Source organism: Beta vulgaris, chromosome 2, assembly GCF_026745355.1.
Source record: "Beta vulgaris subsp. vulgaris cultivar EL10 chromosome 2, EL10.2, whole genome shotgun sequence".
NCBI lineage: Eukaryota > Viridiplantae > Streptophyta > Magnoliopsida > Caryophyllales > Amaranthaceae > Beta > Beta vulgaris.
Genome location: NC_079203.1, coordinates 24,981,634 through 25,004,729, shown reverse-complemented (window position 1 = coordinate 25,004,729; position 23,096 = coordinate 24,981,634). Strand labels below are relative to the sequence as shown.

The window sequence follows — 23,096 nt, the reverse complement described above, 5'->3', positions numbered from 1 at the left end:
TCTTATTCATCTATTTATATACAAGTGTGACCATAAGTTGAGCAATGTAGCAATGTCGGCTTTGTTAGGAATATTTAGAGACACGCTACCCGATGCAAATTTGCCCAAGTCTTTTAATGAAGCAAAAAATATTTTAAGAGTTTTAGGGATAGATTGTCAGAAGATTGATGCATGCCCTTATAACTGCATGTTGTATTAGGAGGAGCACGCAAATACAATAAGTTGTTCTGTTTGTAAGACTTCAAGGTGGAAAGTAACTAATAAAGAAAAGACTAACGGGAAGGATTATAAAATTGCTGCTAAAGTTCTAAGGTATTTTCCAATTAAGAAAAGGTTGCAAAGGTTATTTATGTGTCCGGAAACTGCAAAGTACATGATATGACGTAAAACGAATGATTCAGAAGATGAGCTTTTACAACATCCAAGGGATGGTGAATCATGAAAAACATTTGACAAGAGATATTCAGACCTTGCCAAAGATGCTCGTAGTGTGAGGCTTGGGTTAGCTTCAGACAGGTTTAACCCATTTCACAGTATGAGCATTGTACACAATACGTGGCCAATGATATTGATCAATTAAAAATTACCTCCGTGGTTGCTTACGAAGCCTGAATTATTGATGTTAGCATTGCTTATTCCTGGTCCCTTATCCCCCGAAAATGATATTCATGTTTATTTGCAACCACTAATTAAGGATTTGAAAGAATTGTGGGAGGTTAGATTGGAAACTTATGACTCTTTAAGCAATCAAAGGTTTGATATGCATGCAATATTGATGTCTACTATTAGTGACTTTCCTGCTTATGCAATGTTGTTTGGTTGGAGCACAAAAGGGAAACTTGCATGCCCTGCTTGTCATTATGAAACTGAATCCTTATTCTTCAACAAAAGCCACAAGCATTTTTATATGGGTCACCCTACTTTTTTAGATTTGTCCCACTCTGGCGTCATAATAAGAGATATTTCCTTGGAGTTGCGGGGCCAAGAGACCAACCAATGCATTTAACAGGAATCGAATATAAGGAGTTACTTTGTGATTTTCGAAATAAATGTGGAAAGTTGCAAAAGATAACGAAACAAGAAAGAGAGGTTCCATGGAAAAGGGTACCAATATTTTTTGAACTTCCATATTGGAAGCATTGTTCACTTCGCCATAATCTTGATGTAATGCATATTGAATAAAATGTATGTGATAATATCATTGCGACACTGTTAGATTTACCTGGAAAGAGCAAAGATCATGCTAATGTTCGTCAAGATTCGAAAGCCTTAAATTGGATGCATGAACTTCATCCTCAAGTAGTAGAAGATGGTAAGGAAGTATTCCCAAAATCACGCTTCTCAATGTCATTAGAAGAGAAGCGATTGTTTTGCCAGGTCATTAAAAATGCAAAGCTACCACTTGGATATGCTTCAGATATCGCTCGATGTGTGCAAGTTGGTGAAAGGAAGATCACTGGATATAAGAGTCATGATGCTCATTTTCTAATGCATTACTTGCTTCTTGTTGCAATTAAGACAACTTTGAGCAAAGATGGTGCAAAACCTTTGTTAAGATTATGTGCATTTTTTAAGGGCATATGGAAGAAAGCTATCGACCCCCAAGATCTCGACTATTTGCAAACTAAGATTGTTGAAACCCTTTGTCAGTTAGAAGAGATTTTCCCACCTATCTTCTTTGATGTCATGGTTCGTTTACCAATTCACTTGGTGGAAGAAATTAAGCTTGGTGGTCCAGTCAGAGTTAGGTGCATTATGCAATAGAGAGGTACCTCCGAGAGTTAAAATCTGATGTTCGGAACAAGGGTCGTCCGGAGGGCTCAATGGCTGAAGGATATTTGGCTAAAGAATGTGTTGCATTATGTGGAAGATACATGAATTGATTAAACAGTCCTTCAGATAATGTTGTTGATCCTAGTATCTCAAATCCATTATTTCCCAATATTGGGCTACCTATTAGAGGAAAGGGAAGGAATAGAAAGAAGAAGGACTATGGGTTTATGATGGTTCACATTACACAGGCCCAAGTGTATCAATATGTCTTATTCAATTGTGATTCTAAGGAAGTTGAGAGATACATCGAGTAAGATAACTTAACATGCAATTTTTTCTAATTATTTTTCTTAATTTTCTATCTTACTAATTGTGATAGATACTAACATATTTAATAAAATCACAGTGAACATAAGTTGTCTGTAAGCAGCCACAGGAAAAGAAAATGGGATTCCGCACAGTGAACATAAGATGAAAATGATGAGTGAAAATCACGTTTTTCAATCTTTTTATTTTGTTTTATTTTTCTTTTTCTTTTTGGCTAAAACATATGGGTTATGGACTTGGCATTTGGGCTTTGTACTATATGGATGGACAATTATGAATGGACAATTAGTATAAGGATGCTCATAACAAATGTAAAAAGTAATTAATTAGAAATAATGAAATGAATAATAAAACAAGTAAATGATTTATTTTAAACTTTGTTAAATGAATAGAAACTAAATGAAATTATTATTTTAATAAACATAGTTATCAAATAAAATCGCATTATCATAAAAAAAATTCTGAGTGGAAATAATATTAAACCTTAATAAATAATAAAATAACTTTTTAAAATTCGGGGTATTACAGGCGACACCTCAATGCTCCGGCAAACAAGAAGGTGGTTGTTATGGGTGACAGGTCGTGGTGCAAGCAGTGCTAGAAGAGTGATAGATGCAGCGAGAGAGGAGAGGAGGTGTGAGCGAGATAGAGTGGTGCTGGGACGCGGAAAGGTGGTGCTCAGAGGTACGCCGATGGTCAGCGAATGACGACAATAGGTGGGGTGGTGTTGCAGTGGGACGAGCACGGTGATGCGTCGAGATTTTGGAAAAAACAGAGGAGAGAGAGTATGCATAAATGGGCGCTTGGGTTTCTTTGGGATGCATTTTTCCGGCAAAATCAACGGGACCTGGGCCGGCGGGGGGAGGGGGTGGGGGGCTGCGGCGGTGGAGGGGAGGGAGAGGGGCACTGGCGGTGGAGGTGGAAGGATGGGGGGCTGGGTTGGGGTGGAGGGGTGGGGAGGGTGGGTTAGGGGTTAGATTAGGATTAAGGTTAGAGTTAGATTAGGGTCAAGATTAAATTAGAGTTAGGGTTTAGGGTTAATAACGACAAAATGGTAAATAAAGCTAATGACAAGTTACCGTTCGTTAAAAAAGGGCATTTGGTGAACGTTTTTGGAAACTCAAAATTATATGGTGAATGATCTAAAACATAGAGGATACATGTGAATTTCGTGATTTGTCGGGGCATTTGGTGAAAAAACCGTTCCATTAATCATTAGGCCAAAACAACATAGCCTAACTATAATCCAGGCTTCGCAACAAGTTTTGGTTTAAAAGAAGGAAGGGTGAGTAAATCGATCAGCGCGACACAACCGAAGGCGAGTGGGAGCCCGTAGTTATGTCAGGGCTTCACAGATCTTCAAGCGCTCCATTGAAGAACGGCCTTCCTCCTCAAGAACTCCTCGATGATCTCTGCAGGTCTCTCCCTCACTCTCTCTCTTTCTCTGTCCCCTCCTTATTGCTCCTCTCTCTGTTTTACTCCTTTTCTCTACTCAAAATCAGCTTCAATTGATCGCACTTCGCTTTCTTCTGTTTTGGACGCACTTAAAGTTATACTTGGAAAATCAATTTTTATTTTTATAATTTATTATTTGTTTTATTTTATTTTATGGTTTATTATTTTGGGTTTTGAATGTGAGTAAGTGATCTTCAGAGCTGTTCTAAACATTTTTGTTCACATCATACCGAAAAGAGAAGACTAGTAGAAGGAGAAATAGATAAGCAGGAGAGAAAAAGAATAATAAGTTTGTTCTATATTCTATTGATTTTTTTTTTTTTGAAAAAAACCCAACAGACAACTAGTTTTCATTCATAGAAACATCACAAGATAACAAGGGATACTTGTCTCTGGAAGATTATCCAACCACACCCTCCTCCCGGAACCGATGGCAAACAATGAGCAAGCGCATGCACCACCTTATTTTTGGTTCATAGGGGGTGTTTGGTTCACATAATGGTATGGGTTTGGAATCAGGAATGAAACAAGGTGGTATAGATTTGGAACTTGATGCCTAATACCATGTATTTGGTTTTATTTGGGAATGAAATTTTATCTTCTATTTGATACCTTGAGGCATTGGTATGAGCCATTTCCACCTCCCCCATTGGGTTTCTAAACCTTATACCTTATACCTTATGGTTTGAGGTATTAGTTTTAAGTCTATAAATTTTGTAAACAAACACTAGGTATGAGTTTTGCTCATTCTAAACCCATACCTTGTACTAGGATCATATGAACCAAACGTCTCCATAGTGTTATGGGTTTGGAATTAAGAATAAAAACCAATGTGATATAGGTTTGGAACTTGATACCTAATACCATGTGTTTGATTTTATTTGGGAATGAAATTTTTTCTTTTGTTTGATACCTAAAGGTATTGTTATGAGCCATACCCACCTCCCCCATTGAGTTTCTAAATCCCATATCTTATGGGTTTGAGGTATGAGTTTTAAATTTATCAATTTGTTAAAACAAACAATAGGTAAGCTTTGCTGATTCTCATACCTCATAGAATCATATGAACCAAACACTCCCTAACAAACTTCCAAACGACAACATCCAAAGAACGACTAGCATGAATAATATTATCAATAACAAGGTGGAGATTATTTCCTCCATGTTCATGAGACGAAATCGCATTCACCACTTTGTGACAATCACTTTCCGTCACAATCTTAGTGAGCCCATACTAGACCGCAATCTGGACACCAAAGAAGATAGCTTTAGCTTCAGCTGTTGGTGCATCACACTGATCAACCACCTGCAAGCAAGCTGCAAAGAGAACCCCACCAGCACTATAACAAGCCACACCTCCAGAACACGAACCAATTTCAGTCAAACACCCAGCGTATGTTTTGAGTTTGACATACCCAGGGGGGCACCACCTGGTAAGCTAGGCTTGTGCATATCCTCCACAAGCTTGCACACATACCGCCAAGAATCCAGTGGGTCACAAGCCTCCCCTTCAAAAATCCATCGATTTCTAGCATTCCACATTGCCGAAAACGTCGTCCAAAAACCAGCTTTGGTCCTCCTTCTCTAGCCCCTTCAACAATGTACAATAGATTGGACCACGACCTTAATCAGGACCTCCCTACCTGCTTTAGAAAGATTAATTCCCTTCCACCCTTTGATTTTCTGCCAAACCTTCTCCAAAACATTCTTAGTAAACACTTTTTCTGATCTCCCAACCACAACTAGGAGTCCTAACTGCATGATCATCCATCACTTGGACTCCCAATTTAGTAGCCAACTCATGTCTCCGACTCATCTTCACACCTTTACTAAATGACACATTTGTTTTCTTATCACTTGACCACTTGGCTGGAAGCTTGCTCATAAACCTTTAAAATATCAAGGATAGCACTCGCCTCTTCCGTAGATTCCGAGGAAAAAATATGCTATCATCTGCCAATAATAAGTGAGAACAACAAGTACCCCCATAACAATAGGTATGGGGACAGTGGGTCCTGTTGCCGAATATCCCTCCCCAGCCTAAATTCTCGAGCCGGTTCCCATTCACAAGCACCTCAAATGACACAAAAGTCACATAATGCAGGACTCGGTTAATCCATGCTGCATGCAACCCAATCCTACCCATAACAGCTTCCAGCCGGTCATATGCTTTTGACATATCCAACTTCATAGTCATCGAACTTGCTTGTAGAATTTTTTATGTGATGAAACATTTCAGAGGCAACCATAATGCTATCCGTGAAGCACCATAGCAATAACAGAGTGCCCAACAATGTGCCAGTAGGTTTGCAAAAACAACAGACAAATTCCATCCGGGGTATTTTAGAGGATGCATTTGCTCGAGAGCATGAACAACCTCTTCACTTGAGTACGGGGCTCGAAGAGACATATTCATAGCGTCTATAACTTTGCACTCAATTCCCTCCAACGCCTTTGCTTTTTTCAAAACCTTTGGGAGAAGCACAAGTAATTAAAGAAGTAAAGTAATTGTTAGCAATCACACCTAGTGCCTCATTCCCTTCTTTTATCTCCCCGTCATCATCAATTAAATATTTTATGGAGTTTTTTGGTTTCCTATTCGAAGCTTTTTGGTGAAAAAAGCTTGTATTTTGGTCACAACAAATAACCATGGATTTCTCGAACGTTGGCTCCAATAAATTTCTTCGTGGTGAGTGAGTTCTGCAATCTCCCTAATAAGCTTCTTTCTCTCACGCATCTGGCTTGCCGAAAGAGCCCCCAAGTTCACCTTTGCTAATCGAATTCTTTTCTTCTTTGAATTCCGAAACACAACACCAAATTCCTTCTCACTCCACTCTCTCAACTTCACAACACAATGAGAAATTAATGCTTCGAACTCATGGCCACTCCCCACCCAAGCCTCGTGAATAACCTTCTCACACCCTTCATGGTCCACCTCTAATTTGCTCGAACCTAAAGGGTTTCTTCTTTCTTCCTTCACCCGACAACCACTCTTAAGAATAAGCTTAATGGGAGCATGATCTGACCATTCTCTATCCAAGTTGTGAAGGAGGGCAATAGGAAAAAAACATAACCAAGCTGTATTAGCGCATTGAACATTTTTCTCCTTGACCATTGTCATAAGTAAAATCTTACCCTGTAAACGGAATATCTCGAAGCACACAAGCATCCATGGCTGCCCGAGAGTTACTCATCTGCCATTGCGCTCTATCCCGACCCCCTTTCTTTTTCTTAATCAATAGCAATTTCATTAAAGTCACCCATACACATCCAAGGTAACGTCTAACTCTATGAACAATACCCATGAGATATGCCTGTTATGAACCTATCGCCAAACATAAAACCCTGTGACCCTCCATTTGCCCTCGCCTAAGCCTGATAACTACATCAATGTGATGAAGAGACATCGATCTCAACGAGACACCGGTATCTTTTTTCCACATCAGTGCCAATCCTCTACTATCAATTGCAACTCTGTCATACTCCACTAACGTATTCTTAACCTTCATCATCTCACTACAACTTAACTTCATCTCCGATAAGAATATAAGAGACAGGGCCTCCCTCTACAGGGGTATTGGGTTGGGTTATTTGCCAGCCCCTTGAAGCTTTTAATAGACTCATTGGTATAGGCGGGGTCGATTCGTGCCAACCCGTGCCTCTTGTTCATAAGCTTCAACACTTAGGATAATTTTCTTCCCTAAATGAATGTCCTCCTTGTTGATGTCCTCCTTCCTCCCCCTTTTTCCTTGGAAGGATCTCCCACATGATCACCCTACGAACCCCATCCTTCCTAGCTAACCTCATCCATTTTCGACCTCCATTATTACCCTTCGACGGGGTATTAACCTTCCCCTGCTGGTTGTAACCCTGTAAACCCTCCACCCAGGTCCTCCTTCAAATATTTGGAAGGCTTGACCATAAAATACAAGGATTTTACAACTAGCCTTTATCTGCATCATTTCGGCCCACCCTTTCCGTGGAGATGCACGTAACTACAACCCCCATTGTTTATTTCATGTGCCTCCTCCTTTGGATCCATAGGACAATCTCTATCCATATGTCCCAACTTACCACACAAAAAGCAAAACATAGAGAGACGTTCATATTTGAATTGAAGACTAGTAATCATACCTCTCTTATTACGAATACTGTACACTCGCAGAATAGGTTTAGTAACATCCGGCATAACACGTACCCGCCGGGATTTATCCCATCCTAGAACATCATCCTCCACCTCCATCACCACACCAACCTTGCTAGCAACGGTACTAACATCTTCTTAGACCGAGTATCCAGTGGGAGGTTGTATAATTGCAACCAAAAAGGGGCAATGAGTTAGAGTCATGGATTTGAACACGCAAAGGAAACACTCAGTTTTTCGTCACTAGGAACCCTAAAATACGAGAGAGAGACTCAAATATTTTGTACCAACAAGAATATATTAGTATATTACATGAATAATATTAAATTAGTAGGACCATCTAAAAAATGGAAAAAACTAAGTAGTATATTGAAACAAAAAGTACGAGTATGTTGGTTTATATATATACTAAAAAAAAAAATGTTTCGAACGGTTCTGTATTAAACATTTTTGTGCTCTTTATCTAGAAGACTAGAACAAAAGAACTTCATACATTACTAATTGGGATACGGGTTATTTATTTGATTGTGCTCTTAATCATCTTATGCTTCTATCTACGAGTGTCACGATTCACGAGCACGAAAATGTTTCCCCTTGTAATTGAATTTGCTTCGTCGAAACCTCCTTACCTCTTAAGAGACGTCAAGGATGTTGATCTTGGTCTATAGAATTTTGCTCCTTTTGTACGGCTTACAAGTTAAGAATTTGAAATTAATGTATTAATCCATGGTTTAAAGATATTACCTATGTAGTCATGTACTGATTGATTTGTTACGTTGCTAGCTCAAATTACACTATCAACATGACAAATAAGTGATGGAGCTTACTTGTCTTTATCTTAGAGTTACCAATGAGATTTAGAACAAATTCCGCATACCGGGATGTTAAGATATGTTTGTTAAGTATCATTTGAAGTTAGAATCAACTGCTTGTCCAAATAATTGTGTAGTCTTTTGACGACCATGAATTTGAGGGGAACACATGAGTCCTAGGTTGCACATAGACGGATACGAGAACGGGTACAAATTCGGGTACGGGGACGGAAAATGACAAGATTTTGAAAATTTTAGGAATGGGTACGCGTACCCATACAGGATACGTATCGTATCGGGCACGGGTACGAGTACGTGACCTAAAGAAGTACCCGTGCTACATAGCGCATCACGTGGGTGAGAACATATTTTTTCAACATTTGTGTTGTTACTCACTCGTCATTGTTTGCTTTCATCTCCTGAATTTTGGACAAGTCATACTAAATTACACTTGATTCTTTTTGCAATGACTTAGGATCTACTTTTCTTGTTTCTCTTAAGTGTTTGGGGTATCCATTGATGTATCGAATAGCTTAATGCTTTTTTTGCGAATGTAAACAAAGGCTTGCTTTGAAGTTTGCCTGTAATGCACGTATTATGCTTCTGTCTGCATACCTTGTTGACGGTTCGACAATGATTAAGCCACAAGTGGAAAGCAATTTGTAGAATTTTTTGGCTGCCTAACACTTGTTTCTTCTTTAATATTCTTTCTTTTTCGTGCAGTCGCTTTGTCTTGAATGTTCCCAAGGAAGATCAACAATCATTTGAAAGAATCTTGTTTCTGGTTGAGTATGCACATTGGTTCTATGAGGATAATACAGTCGAGAAGAATCCATCTTTGAAATCATTTACGCTCAAGGAATTCACATCTTTAAGTATCCTTAAATTCTTCGGTCTGCATTTCCTTAGGGAAAATTAGTTATCAGTTTTCTCGTTTCATGACCATTGGTATAGTTTGGTGCTTCTGCACATGAAAGCAAATTATAGACTTCTTAATCATTATTCAAGAACATAGAAAAAACGCGGTCCGATTGCGGTCGTGGTTGCGGTAGCGGTCACTTTATTGCGGAAGCGTCTTGTGTTAGATGTATGCAACGAATTGTGTCTAACGCCCTGTGAATTTTTTCAAAAAGTTCAGACATAAGGAAATTAACTTCATATCTGCAAATTTATAGTTTAAGAAGTATTTCTTCATCATAATATATGAAACAACTCATATACATCCAAACATAATAGCCACATTAATTTATTCTCCCTTCTTGAGTGTGTGCATGTTGTTTTTCTTACTATCTATGCTTTGTCTTTTGTCAATTCTATCAAAAGAACGTACGTAACGGGAAAAGTAACGCTCTAACATGGCAAGTCACCGTTATGTGACGTGGTGAAAAGGACGTGTTTTTTCCGCAGTATTCCATGACGGGGTTTCTCTGAACGACAACTTCCAAATCTGTTACAGAACGACCGTTACGTAACGGCCGAGTTTAAATTCCATGTTCAAGACATGCTTATAAAAGTGCTTTTGTGTTCCTAGATTTAAGTAAATGAAAAAACGATCTTGAATAGTTTACACTGGTGTTCTGGGTGGATGAGGGGGTTGTCTAAATTTTTGACATTCATTGCAATTATTAATATATTCGATTTTTTCTATCAACATCTGCTTTTACTTAACCCTTCTAGTGTTCAATAGTTGTGAGGTTCTGAAACCCTATGTTCCTCATATTGATGATATATTCAAGGACTTTACTTCCTACAAGGTCCGGGTTCCTGTAACCGGAGCAATAATTTTGGACCGAACGTATGAAAAGGTAATGTCCATGACTTGTTATTCACTTTATTTGAAGGTTGATGTTTTATACTTATCATCTGGTGAAAGAGTAACATTATTCTTTATCTGTGTTTTGCCTATCTAAATTTACGTCTTCTGTTTGTCCTATGGTAAGATGAATTAAGCTGTTAGCTGGTGCAAAGCCAAGAAGATTTGTGGTCAAACAACCTTCACACAACTGTAAAGTTTCTTATAACTGTGAAAGGGCAGTTATGTGCAGTTTTCAAACATTGAAATTGATGTCAGATAAAGCCATTATATTGATTTTAAGTTGCCACATGTGGTTTCACACTCCAGTTGCCAAATTCTGAAACATTTCTCACATGATGCTTCATGGGCTATAATAAAATTATATGGAATACCCTAAATATTTCAATTATTTTGATTGTTCATTGTTTGATGGAAATTGTTACAAATTTAGACTAGATTATCAGCTGTCATACGGAAACTGATATTAAGAAATGTTTACAATGAAGGAACGAACTATGAACCACATGAAAGAAAAGAAGATTTAAGGCATCTAAAGTGCTAATATGAATAAAAAGAATTTCCTAATGATGTCGTCGGAAAAATTACTCTGGATTTTTTTTTTCCATTCTCTTCTTTGGTTTAGATTCCTAAAATGCCAACTCTGATATCAACAGATCTGTTTAAGATAAGATGGTTCATAGTTTAGGTTATATATTTATTTATATTTGTGTATTTACTGGCTTCAGTTTGTTTTTGTTAATTTTGCATTGATTAACTTTAGGGAACCATGATATTTATAGTTGCTTTTAACTAGATTAATTGACTTTCATGTGATGAAGCCATTGATGATTCTCAAATTTCAATTTGGTGGTGTGGTATTATGGAAATTGCCACATTAACATTCGTTTCTTTAACAGAATCGGCCAACTTGTTGAAATCACATTAATAAATGCCTCAAATCTACCTTTATGGGCACAAAGGATAATCTCAATTAAGGAGATCATCACGCAAATTCTCTTCTTTGACTATTTTGGAATAAAGTTGCATAATGAAAGACCATACGAGGGGGTAATCTCTATTCCAAACTTTTTGCTTAAGAAACAAGAATGGGTCATCAATAGCGTAAATGAAGACCATCAAGGAAAAATTAATTTGTCAATATTGACCATGGTCATTATTGCATAATTGGTTGATAAATGATAACGTTGATAACTAGTATCAGGTGTCTAGATCTTGAACTCCACACAAGTCGGTTTTGGTAATTGATTCTTGTTCAGCTTCTTTGGGCTTTTTGTAACTAACACAACCTATCATGTGACGACCATGATGTAAGTATGGGGAAAAGGAAAGTCAGAGATTTAGATTAGATCTCTCGTCCTTGTGTCATCACTCTTAGTAGTGTTGATTGCAATAGCTTATGTGATTGCCTTTTTCATAGCTTGGACAATCATGCTACTTGGGATTTACATTGATGTATGCATGTGTTTGTGAAATTGATTTTCCTTTTTTATTGTTTGGAGAAGGAACTGATTCACCTCTGCATTGTTGTTCTTCAAACTATGAAAATATGAAGGGAACATTTGAGGCGTGCTCCCTCTTTAACACTTGCCATCTCTTTTGCAATGTTCTTCTCTAACACCTCTTCAACTTCTGACTCCTTGATTTGGGTATGTCTTGGGAAAATGTGCACTTTATGGATTTAGGTCAATTTTAAGTGCTCAAATATTCGGTCTATGGTTGTGAGTTTATTCTTTCTCCATTCCATTATAATTGCATCATTGGGGTTTGGCACACATATTAAGGAGTTAGGAGTCCATGTGATGAGGAGAGAGATAAAGGGAGAGAAACAAAGGGGACACATGTGATAAGAGATGTGTAATGAGAACACATTACCAAATAGAATAATGATGCAATCGATATGGAACTTCCAAAAATGGGAAATGAGTAATCATAATAAAATGAATGAAGTAATGTATAAACAAACAAAAAATAAAGGGCATTCACGAATGTATTTAGATCATCATGAAAATGAGTTGTGCTGGCTATTATACGTCTATAAATATTTGGAGATTTGGAGCATCATCTCTACCACTATCCAGATCTGTATGGGATATTTTGCCTCTGGTCGTTCTTATACTATTTCTTGTACTTCTATAAATCTTCTTCATCGGTTACTATGTTGTGCTCACCCCTGTCCTCTGGGACTTCTTATTTGCTTTTAAGTGGATTCTGATCAATCATATCCTTTCCAGATTTCTCTTTTAGTTGTTTTTGATCTAAATCAGGATAATACTCCCTCAGTTCCTTTAAGTTGGTTATTGTTTTCTGCTTTTGTCCGTTCTTTTAAGTTAGCTACACACTTCTCTTTCATCCATTTTTGGCAATGACTTATTATTGTTGTACTCCAACCCATCCCACTTTATTTCCATCTTCCCCTTTCTTTTTCATTTAAAAAAGATGTCACTATCAACCTTTCCTTACATTACCCAGACGACACTACTTCTGTCCTCCTTTTTCTTACTTTTCCCACACAACACCACTTCTCTGGCTCTCTCCAGTCTTCACTTGCCATAATACATGCATGCAAATAGTAAGTGTAACCTTCTTAAAAGAAGGTAAGAAATTCTACATTAGATGTAGATTTAATCCTTAAGGTATATAAGGCTGGACTATGTGTTGATATCTCTTTCCTCCCATAATGCCGCTTTTGTCTTAGGTTCTCAGGTTTTCTCTAGTTGCTTACCTCTTTACATTTAATCCTTATTTTCCACGCCATATAGCATCCGTAGGTGCTATGAGAAAGTTTCTGTAAAGTGGAGCTCTAGTTTGTCCTTCTTCAAGCGAATTTTATATCTAAATGATCACATAGATTTATCAAACCTGAATGCAACCCCTTAGTATGGGGTCATAATTTGAGAAAATTGCCATGTGTTTGCTTCAGGAAAATATCAACTTGCCTGATGTATGACACTTAGGTGATACTTGTCATTTGTTCAGCTTATGGGATGAATATTTCGTGAGATGTTATAGTTTTTATTGGCTGATGTGGTAGATACGAAACTGAGACGGTCAATGTAAGGCCAATGTGGATCAATACATGTGTGACATAAGCTAATGTGTTCCATGCTGAACTTGAAATCATGCTTTGTCATCCTTGACCCTTGATGTGGCATGTGACTCCAGTTCAATATGCTTCCTCTCAAAGGCGCTTGAGGAACTTAATTTCAGGAGGCCCACCTTAGCGTGGCTAATTAAATTTATTATAGCTTTTTAGTCTTTTTGAAAACAAAGTATGAATGTATGATAATTGATACGGTATATATGATGTTTATTTATGGATCAAACTATATTTCAAGCTATTTTACTTAATACCACCTACGTCTTTATTTGTTGTATTGTTTTAACTTTTGGAAGTATTCATACGTTGACCTTGATTAGAATATTTTGACTAATACATAAAACAAAAATTTCTATGTGAGATGTTGGATTCATCTCATGTTACATTTCTAAATATCAACTTTCCCTAATTGTCACTAATAGATAATCAAAGATATAAATGATCATATATTTGTTACCAAGTGTGCAAGTCAAATCGTTGCAACTAGTATAAAACTAAGGGAGTACATATTGTGTAAATCACTTGAGATGAAGTACTAGACCAACTTTAATGTTGTTGCACCCAATGATATTTTGTCATAGATTTTGTCCACTTGTCTAAGCACTTTTAAAAACCTCCCTTCTACTTTAGATTCCCTTCACTGAAACCATAGCTGGTGTCATATCATCTAAATTATCCTTTTTTTTCATGCAAATATGGGCCTCACTTTATCTAGGCACTTAAATTGTTAAAAATAACCAATGTGTAGATTTTATATCCTTTTTTTTTCTTTCCATCAACGTTTTCTCGTCTCAGGCCTAGGCTCTATGACCCTAGAGTCTACCATGTAACAACTATGTCCGTGGTTTATTGTTGATCATGTGCACTTGTGGGGGACTCAGGTAACTTAAATTTCAAGCAAAAAATTATGCCCGAACTGTGTTTCTAATGATTCATGTGGGGAATGAAGACTCCCATGTCAAAAAAAAAAAAAGACTCCCATGCCAGCATTTGCTTCTATTCTGACGTATCAACTACCAGTGAAAAATTTGTCTTGGCTGTATTCTAAATTGAGTACCCTAAATGCTTTGGTTGCTGGGGTAAGATGGCAAATATCTTTGGTTCTGGTTGCTGTTGTTGTTGAAGTGCTTACACATAGTTTGAACTTTATAGTCCTTTGAGGCGTTGATGCTATTAACTAATGTCAAAGTTGTTACTTGCCATCTGGGTTAGTTTTGGGTGGGCGATCTATTTTTCAACTCAATTTCTTTATGTCCATGGGTGGTCTTTTGTTGAACACTTTATCTCAATCCTAATGTACTTCTCAATTAATTATTTGTTTTGCTTTTTTTTGAAAGTAAATCAATCATATCCTTGGTACTTGTGAGTTGCAATATCTGAACTATTAACCTACTCTTTATAGTGACTAGTGAGTAAATTGTTCAATACAGGGAAGTTATTTGGTATAGGTGTTATCATGTATGCTAGCAAAGCTACTTCACCAATTGGTCATCGATTTTGGGTTGGATGTCTCTTGGTTATGTTAATATTGGTACAATGTAAGCTCAACGTGTAACTTGAACATGATATCACCTCCTTGACTAGATTTGCGTTGTATCACAATCACCTTTGATTAAGGCACATGTTATAGGGACATTTTGAGCTTTAATTAGCAATTTACTCAGGGTTACTGTAATAGGTTAATTATAATTCCACATTTCCACCTATTACCATGGTTTTTCAATGGAACTTTATATCCATTGTATATGCTGAAATTTTATAAATGCTATAGTGCAATCTTTTTTCGTTCGTGAAGTATTGTATTTGTAGGCATGGTTGCATTATGACTTTGGGGGCCATGGGTTTGGACAAGACAATACATCCAATAATTGAGAATCTAGTTGCAATTAAAAATAAATCCAAAACATGGTTACTTGATGTTGGCTTTTGCATAGTCATTTTATCATGCAATATTTTATAGCGTTCAGACTGATATTAGTAATATATAGATTATTAGTATATGTAAGTTTGACAAGGACATATAATCTTCCACAGTGCTTACTGGTTAAAGGTTGGAAAGGAACCAGCTGGAGTTTTCCTCGGGGCAAAAAGAATAAGGATGAGGAAGATCATGCATGTGCCATCAGAGAAGTACATCTTTCCTTCTTTTTTGTAATTAGTGTAGATTATTCTCAATAAATAGTATGCTTTACGAAATCAAATAAAGCCCATTCCTACATGCTCACTATGTAAAGATTGTTAAATTCCATTCTGCAAAGCAATTTTTTTTGGCAAATAATGTTTATATCACCATAAAGTAAGATTGTACAATTACACACAAAACACAACACCTAATGTGCGGTACCAGGGACTACAAACACCCAGTAACTACTTACAGCAACAATAAATGTCTATCTCCTCATTGCATCTACAAAACACTGTGATTATTACGTCTATTACCATCTGAGAAGGAGTACAAATAGTTTTAGAAAACACTTTAGAGTTTCTTTGCAGCAAATGATGTGCACTGCCTCTGTAAACGCCATGATATACAAACTAAGCTCGAGCAGTAGACTTCATGCAAATTTTTTGAGCTAACAACACTTCCCCTGAGAACCTCTTGGCCCTCCTCTGAATACCCAACAGCGACAGAACAGTACACCACACAGCAGCAGAATAAGGGCACATATGGTCTAAACATTCCACAGCAACATTTTTTTTTTTTTGAGCGGATTCCACAGCAACATCACAAAGGCTACAAACAGTATTGCAATTGACATTGCACTGAATCAGCCTATCACAAGTGAGCACTCTGTTCTGAACAACTAGCCAAAGGATAATCTAACTTTTAGGAGCTGCACCATTGTTACAAATAACTCTTCTCCTTTCTCCCAATAGCAAATGATAGGTTTTTCTGACAGACGATCTCTGATGTTTCTGCATCACAGTCCACTCTCCAAGCTGGTGAACTATATCACTGGCCTGCAAAACCTTCCTGAGCATCTAAAAAGAATTGAGAGAAATAGGCAGTCCATAAAGAGTGTCTCTTAATATAGTAACTGTGGATCCATTGGACCCGCAACTTCTCCTTTTAAAGTCAATAGCCCACAAAATCTTCAGGAGAGCAGCTTTGTTCCATATATCTATTTTCCTAATATTCCACCCATCATAAGTTTCTGCAAAGCATTTTCTAAATTGCTTCTCTGCAGAAAAGTATAACTTGTGTTCAAAATCATACATTTTTATAGTGTGTTGTGTTATCGCATCGATTCCACAATCCATTTGGCCATTATGCATATTGACACTTCTAAAATTGACTTCTAACAGAACATTAGTTTTTAGCTACTTTAAATGTTAAAACCTCTGCTTGCCTCACAAAATGTAAATAATGTACTGAAAAGTATATCTTTCAATCAAATCTGTTACCATATTTTAGATGCTTGGTTTATATATCTTTAAATCTAATCTGCCAAGCATATTGAAAATACTTGGACCCACTATCTCGTTTTGCCTCTATAAATATGGTTGGCAGATTAGATTTAACGATATACATTCGGCAATTCTATTAAAGACAATTTTATTTCTTATTACTCGTTTTGGACCTAATATCTCATTTGACATATACTGCTTCATTAAAATAACAATAAAATTTCCCTGCTATCTCCTATTAATTACATTTTACTATCAAAATTATAATAGATAACCCAACAAGCTTCCACGTAGAACTTTGTGTCTGACGAGTGTTCAAGTTATTATGGGATACAGAGAGTATCATTAACAAACAAGTCAGGTAGATCAAATGAATTGACTTTGAAAGAAGTATTACTGTCATCAAAAGAAAAATACTTCAGGTTATAATTCCTAATATTACTACTCTCGATTTGATTGGCTGAGGGTTCTTCCAGTGATATGTTAAGCGTAGCCATCGTGGGCTCTGAGGCCCTTGTTGCATAGCCAGGATTTGAAATATTAAAATTGGAATAGATTTCTTTTAACTGTATGTATCTTCTATTCTTCCCTAAAGCTCTGCTTTGGGAAGAAAGAAAAAATAGGAAGAAACTGAAATATAGAATATACAAGGGGAAGTGGGATATTCCTTTTTTTTTTTTTTTTTTTGGGGGGTGGGGGGGGGGGGAGGGGAGTTGAGTGGAGAAGAGTGCTATTCTTTTGTTTCTGTTTGACACTGTTGTTTGTTGGTTGTCATTTAGTGCTCATTGTTTCTGTGATGGGTACAGGTCCTGGAGGAAACAGGTTTTGATGTGTCTGAATTTCTTGACAAAGATGAGTACATTGAACTTATATTTGGGCAGCAGCGGGTGCGCCTTTATATAGTTGCTGGTGTTAAAGATGACACTTCCTTTGCGCCACTTACCAAAAAGGAGATCAGTGTAAGAATTTCTTTTCCTCTTTCTTTCTCAGAGACCAAATTCTTATCATCTTTTGTAGGTATCCCGCCCTTCTCCCATGCTCTTCCAGAAGAGCTTATTGTAATGGCTTACATCTTTATCTTTAGGCACATTAACTGCAGAATAATATATAATTCTTCCTTCTTTAGTCTCTCTTTACTTCTTTCAGGCTTCAGCATACATCCTCCCACCTTTTTGGAGTTAGAGGGGGGATAATTTTTTTATCATGGGGCTAGCTGTCCCTTTACTTTGGTTTTATTGGTAGTTTCATCTTCTTTCTTCCTCTCTTATACGTGATTTGGCTATTGGGAAGGTGATTGTTTCTGCAAAAAGAATCAATTTTAGGACATTTGGATATGAAGAAAAAATTTGTTATGGTCAATATTGATGCTTTGGGTCAGGCCCTCAGAACCCATGGAATGGCGCCGTGCCGCCGGCTTATGCTATAACTGTAAGCTGCTTCCCTGTAGTCCTAGTTGGCTATGTAATGAGCCCCGCTCACTGTAGTCTATTTTTTCACCGGGTATACTATAAAAAAATGCAACTTATGACCTGCCTATGTGGGCATATAGTTGACTTTGGATTGTTTTGACTGTCAATTTTCAGGAATTCATATTCTACGAAGATCTGAACTCATAAAAATTGTAATCCTAGTAATGATGTGAACTCCCACGGTCCCACCCAATGAGAAGCAATCAAATTATGTGGGCTGGAATAAAACCTAACAAATAAAAACCTCAATCTTTGTGGAATAGGATCGAACATCAAATTATATAATAGAGTGGTCATAAATGGGGCAGCATTTTTTCCAATATATAATTTTCGCAAGTGACCTTGTACTCTTGGGAATAGCCACCCCATTTCTCTTTGACAGTCACCCTTGTGTTATTTCTGAAAGTCAGCTTATGACTTAGATAGAATATGTCACCCAGTCTTAGCATATACCCTTCTCATATAGTACTGTTCTCTTTATTTTATGAATATTAAAGGGGCATAAAGGAATTCACGTATAGTGCTCGTTTCGTTTGACTAATATTTTCTGTGCTCAGGAAATTGCATGGCATCGACTAGATGATCTCCAAGCCGCAAGTGATGATGTGATATCACGTAGTGTCACTGGCCTTAAACTTTACATGGTTACTCCATTTTTAAAGTGAGTTTATTTGGCATACCTTGTGTGTTTGTCCTGTTAGCCAAGTATGCTATATATTCTAGTGTTTCTATGTTCTTTGCAGGTCGTTAAAGGCATGGATTTCAAAGTATGCACCTCCAGTTGCTTCAAAATCTGATGCTTCCCACAGAGGTTCTTCTTTATTCTCATTCTAGGCTTTCAAGTTATTTTATATTCTTGTACAGACCAGGAGGGATTATACGTCAGATGATGCATATTTGACCTCTTAACTATGAGGCTATGAAGCACCCCTTAGTTAGGCTGTGAACTAGTTGACGGAGCAGCTCTCGGAAAATGTACTTGCGGAAGGATCGAATGGATTTTGGATGGTCATAATGGTAGAGGGATAGCATTCTTCACCTCTTAACTCTGAAGCACGAAAACTGCTGAGCGTTTTGAGGTGTTAGAAATGGGTAGCGTCCGTGAAATTTATTAAGGGAGAATGGAACGTTTCTAAATTGCCATCTCCCAGTTGGAAATGTCTTGGTATTTTGGAAATGTATGAGCCAACCTTTGTGAGGCGTTGAGATGCTGGTGGTGTTGAAAGTCGAACCACTCATTTTTATACCCAAAAACCACTACAAAGGAGAAGAGGAAGTGAAATAAGTTCAGATGTGGACAAAAGAAATGTTTGAAATTTGCTAAACCACCCCTCCCTCCTCTCTTGCCGAAGTCGACCTCTTTCTTTTCTCCAGTCTGTTGTCAGAGTGTTTCTAAAAAGTGTCAGACTAACTAGTGCCAACAAAATATTGTGAGGTTTCAAGGCCTTGCTTCACAATCTTTTTCTATCACTTTCAGCAATTGAAGGTTACGCGACACCTGATAAGCCTTTTATGGGGAAAGCAAAAGAGGTATGGACTAGGGGTTAGGTGAGCCAAATCCTAAGTTTTTCTAAGCTCGGGTGGACCTTGACTAATACATGTTTTTACGGCTCGCCTCGAGATTGAGGCTCTAGTTGCGCTCGAGTTTTTATCCCTTTGAAAATTTTGAATAAGGCTCTGTTTTTTAGGGAGGTTAACTGGTCACATGTTCTTTTTTATTTCTTTTGGAACACAGCTTATAACTTTAAAAATAAAATTAATTATTAAAAGCTGTCATGTTTAAAGTTGTCTCAAACATCAAAAGACTAAACATAACCAAACATATTAGTGATACACCACTTATAACTACAATAATTGGAAAACGCAAAATCACGATGATACAACACCACTCAAGCTAAAGAAATCAGGCTTCTTTTATTTCAAATTATATGCTGCTCCATATCTATACGCTCATAAGATAACATATTGGTTAAAAAAATTGTGATGATAAATATGGTATAATGAACTTAATGTTATTAATACTTTATTGATCATTTTGATTGTGAAAATTGACAACCAAAAATTGAAAACCACTTTATTCTGGTTTCCATATCTTTGTTTGTAGTTTTAATGAGAACTAAAATTTGATAACAGAATACTTTAACAGACAGACCTGTAATGGTTTGTTTGGTTTCTCGGATTTCATCATAAATTCAGAATTTGACTCTAATACATCGTTTGGGAATACATCAGATTTTGGATTTGGATTAGGCACAAATTTTAAAACAATTTTAGAAGTCGTAGGATAAGGAATTTCAAATTGGCAACGAAAATCTTGTCATTTCGAGATTCTATTCTGGTGACTTTGCTCTACCCGCACTTGTGTGTATTCCATTATTCATCGTGATGGGCAAAGTATCAACATGTATTTGAGAAATACTGAAAATGAGAATATTGTTGGGGGTGAGAAGAGAGAAGATTGGTGAAGATGAATGAGAATAGGTCTTCTTCTACATTTGTCACTTTCTTTTTTTCTTTCCTTTTCTTGACATGCCTCGTTTTTTTTGATTCTAAAAGTTTGCCAAACACTAAGTTTATAATTATTATTGAATAAAATCAATGATTTTAAGTACATAATTTCAAATCCGAAATTTCAAATGATATATAAGTTCCAAAACACTACCTTAGAAAAATTTACAAATAAGCATAAATGGGAGTTCCATTCAAAAAAAGTCTACATATGAGAAAATTCAAAAGAACATGGACAACATGCCATAAAAAAATTTCTTAAGAGGAGAAAAACTGAAGAAACATGAACAATTTGCCATTACCTTAAGTATCGGACGAACTGTAAGATTTTGTGGATCTTACTTCTTGTTCTGAAAATATTCCTTATTATGATTAGCTAATATATATTTGATTTTAAACCGTATGCAAATACACTATGTTTAATAAATGGCCTTATTTCAATTTTTTTTCTCTTCACGTCATTAAGGGACTGACTAATCTCGTGAGCAAATCAGCATTTGCACGGTTTTCTTAGACTTGGTGAGCTAGTGATGCTCTACAAAAATCAATCACTTGATTACCAACTCTAATTGTAGCCTAAGATACTTATATTGGGGATGACTAAGATATCGACCGCCAATCTTGACAGAACATGAAACTTTTCGCAGTTTTGTCATTCAACCAATCCAAGATATCACTTCAGTGTCTTAACTGTAGAAACACGTTGGAAATGGGATACTGTGATCCTAATATAATGTTAGTTAGCTTCAAAAATCACTTATATGGCGCAAATAGGAACATGTACTCAAGAGCCTGTAGAGGATGGTGCACCCTGTGCTAAACGATGTAGATTTAATATTTTAAGAGTATGATTTTAAGAAAGATGTGTTTCCTTAAATCTTGCAACTTGTTTTAATTTTTTTAAAGAAATGGTTGTTGGCGAGATTCCTTAATCCAAATTTGAATTTAAAAGGTATGTTCTTTTAATTTAACCTAGCTGTTCATTTATAATATGTTCATTTTATTACGACCTATGTTCTTTTATAGTTGGAGATTCATATGTTCTTTAATTTTAAATTGTGTGTTCTTTTTATCTTGAAAAGTTGTTGAAAAAAGTTCATGTTCTTTTATATAAATGGTATGTTCTTGGGGTGCACAAGGAACATTGTGCACCCTAGTGCATAATTCATGGTTGTTTCGTGCTAACGAAAGTTGAGAAACATAACAGCAATACATGATGATTTTGGAGCAACTGTTTACTAGTCTCTCTCTTGCTCGAGTTACTTCTGCAAGCTAACTCTGTAAAAACCGATTACCTTTTTCTTTTTCTTCTGTTACATCGGGAGAATAGGTACTTATATTTGAAGAGTGCTTGTTGATGCTCCTGTTTGTGTTATTTATTGTACTATATATGTGACTGATACAACAGGATCTGTGCTTTGCAGGATTTAGTGTTTGGAAGGCCAAAAATAGTTCTTTGGGAAGCAGCTCAGCCATGGTTGATAGTCAGCCTACTAAGTTTGTATCTGATACTCATGTTACTGAAACAGGCCTTGGCAAGAGCCTTAAAACATTTAGTTTTGATATGCAATCAATCTTACAAGCCATGGAATCAGGATTTTCTGCTTAAGTGCTCTGCATGGCTTTGATTATGAAGGTTATCTCACATCTCACATGTTCTGCGGCAATGATAATCGAGTTAAGCGGTGCATATTAATTATCTAAGGTAGTTATGCTTCTGTACATTGTTTTTCAGGAGTTCTAGGTACTTGTACAAAATGTATAGAATTCCGTCAAAGTAAAGACAGACTGTCCATTTTGTGAATCTTTGCTTCTAGCAAAGTGTCATTTTACTTGATTTTTAGAATATCGTGAATTAAACGGAGTATTGTTCAAACCTAGCTGGTGAACGGCACTGACTCCAGTTATTGGTAACCTTGAAAGTTGAAAAGGCAAAACGGAAATCAGTAATACGAAGCTCGATCCCAAATAGTGATAACGCTACTGAATACTCATACACTTGAAGTTGTCAAAAACTGAAAATTTGCAATATCTAAAGCTAATTAACTTCATTGCTTAGTAGTCAGTGACTCAGTGGTGAGCTTCACACTTCGATCGAGGATTCCAAAAGCCCATTTACCTTTATCCCATACGTGATTCTACATGTATGTGATTACGTATATTAATAGATAGTATTAACCAATTTGGAATTCGATTAATTAACAAATTACCAATTAAATAGTTAGGTGCGATTTTAACAAATCAATTTTCTCTAATATTATTTAGTTAAAATATATAAATTATTTAC

The 23,096-nt window shown here is 36.7% G+C and overlaps 1 protein-coding gene across 1 annotated transcript; it reads left to right on the top strand.

Moving 5' to 3' along the window:
• Positions 1-3,356: 3,356 nt before the first annotated feature.
• LOC104906355 (mRNA-decapping enzyme subunit 2) lies at positions 3,357-22,689 on the top strand. Its single transcript, XM_010695096.4, has 8 exons — positions 3,357-3,518; positions 9,235-9,386; positions 10,189-10,316; positions 15,459-15,554; positions 17,639-17,791; positions 18,859-18,962; positions 19,045-19,112; positions 22,234-22,689. The coding sequence occupies exons 1-8, from the start codon at positions 3,439-3,441 to the stop codon at positions 22,416-22,418; spliced, it is 966 nt and encodes a 321-aa protein (XP_010693398.1). The 5' UTR covers positions 3,357-3,438; the 3' UTR covers positions 22,419-22,689.
• The last annotated feature ends 407 nt before the right edge of the window (positions 22,690-23,096 follow it).

Excerpts from the sequence above, each read along its gene's own strand:
- LOC104906355 (XM_010695096.4), top strand. The coding sequence starts at position 3,439 with ATGTCAGGGCTTCACAGATCTTCAAGCGCTCCATTGAAGAACGGCCTT. Across the intron at positions 10,317-15,458 it reads TGGACCGAACGTATGAAAAG|TGCTTACTGGTTAAAGGTTG; the intron begins GTAATGTCCATG and ends AATCTTCCACAG. Across the intron at positions 19,113-22,233 it reads ATCTGATGCTTCCCACAGAG|GATTTAGTGTTTGGAAGGCC; the intron begins GTTCTTCTTTAT and ends TGTGCTTTGCAG.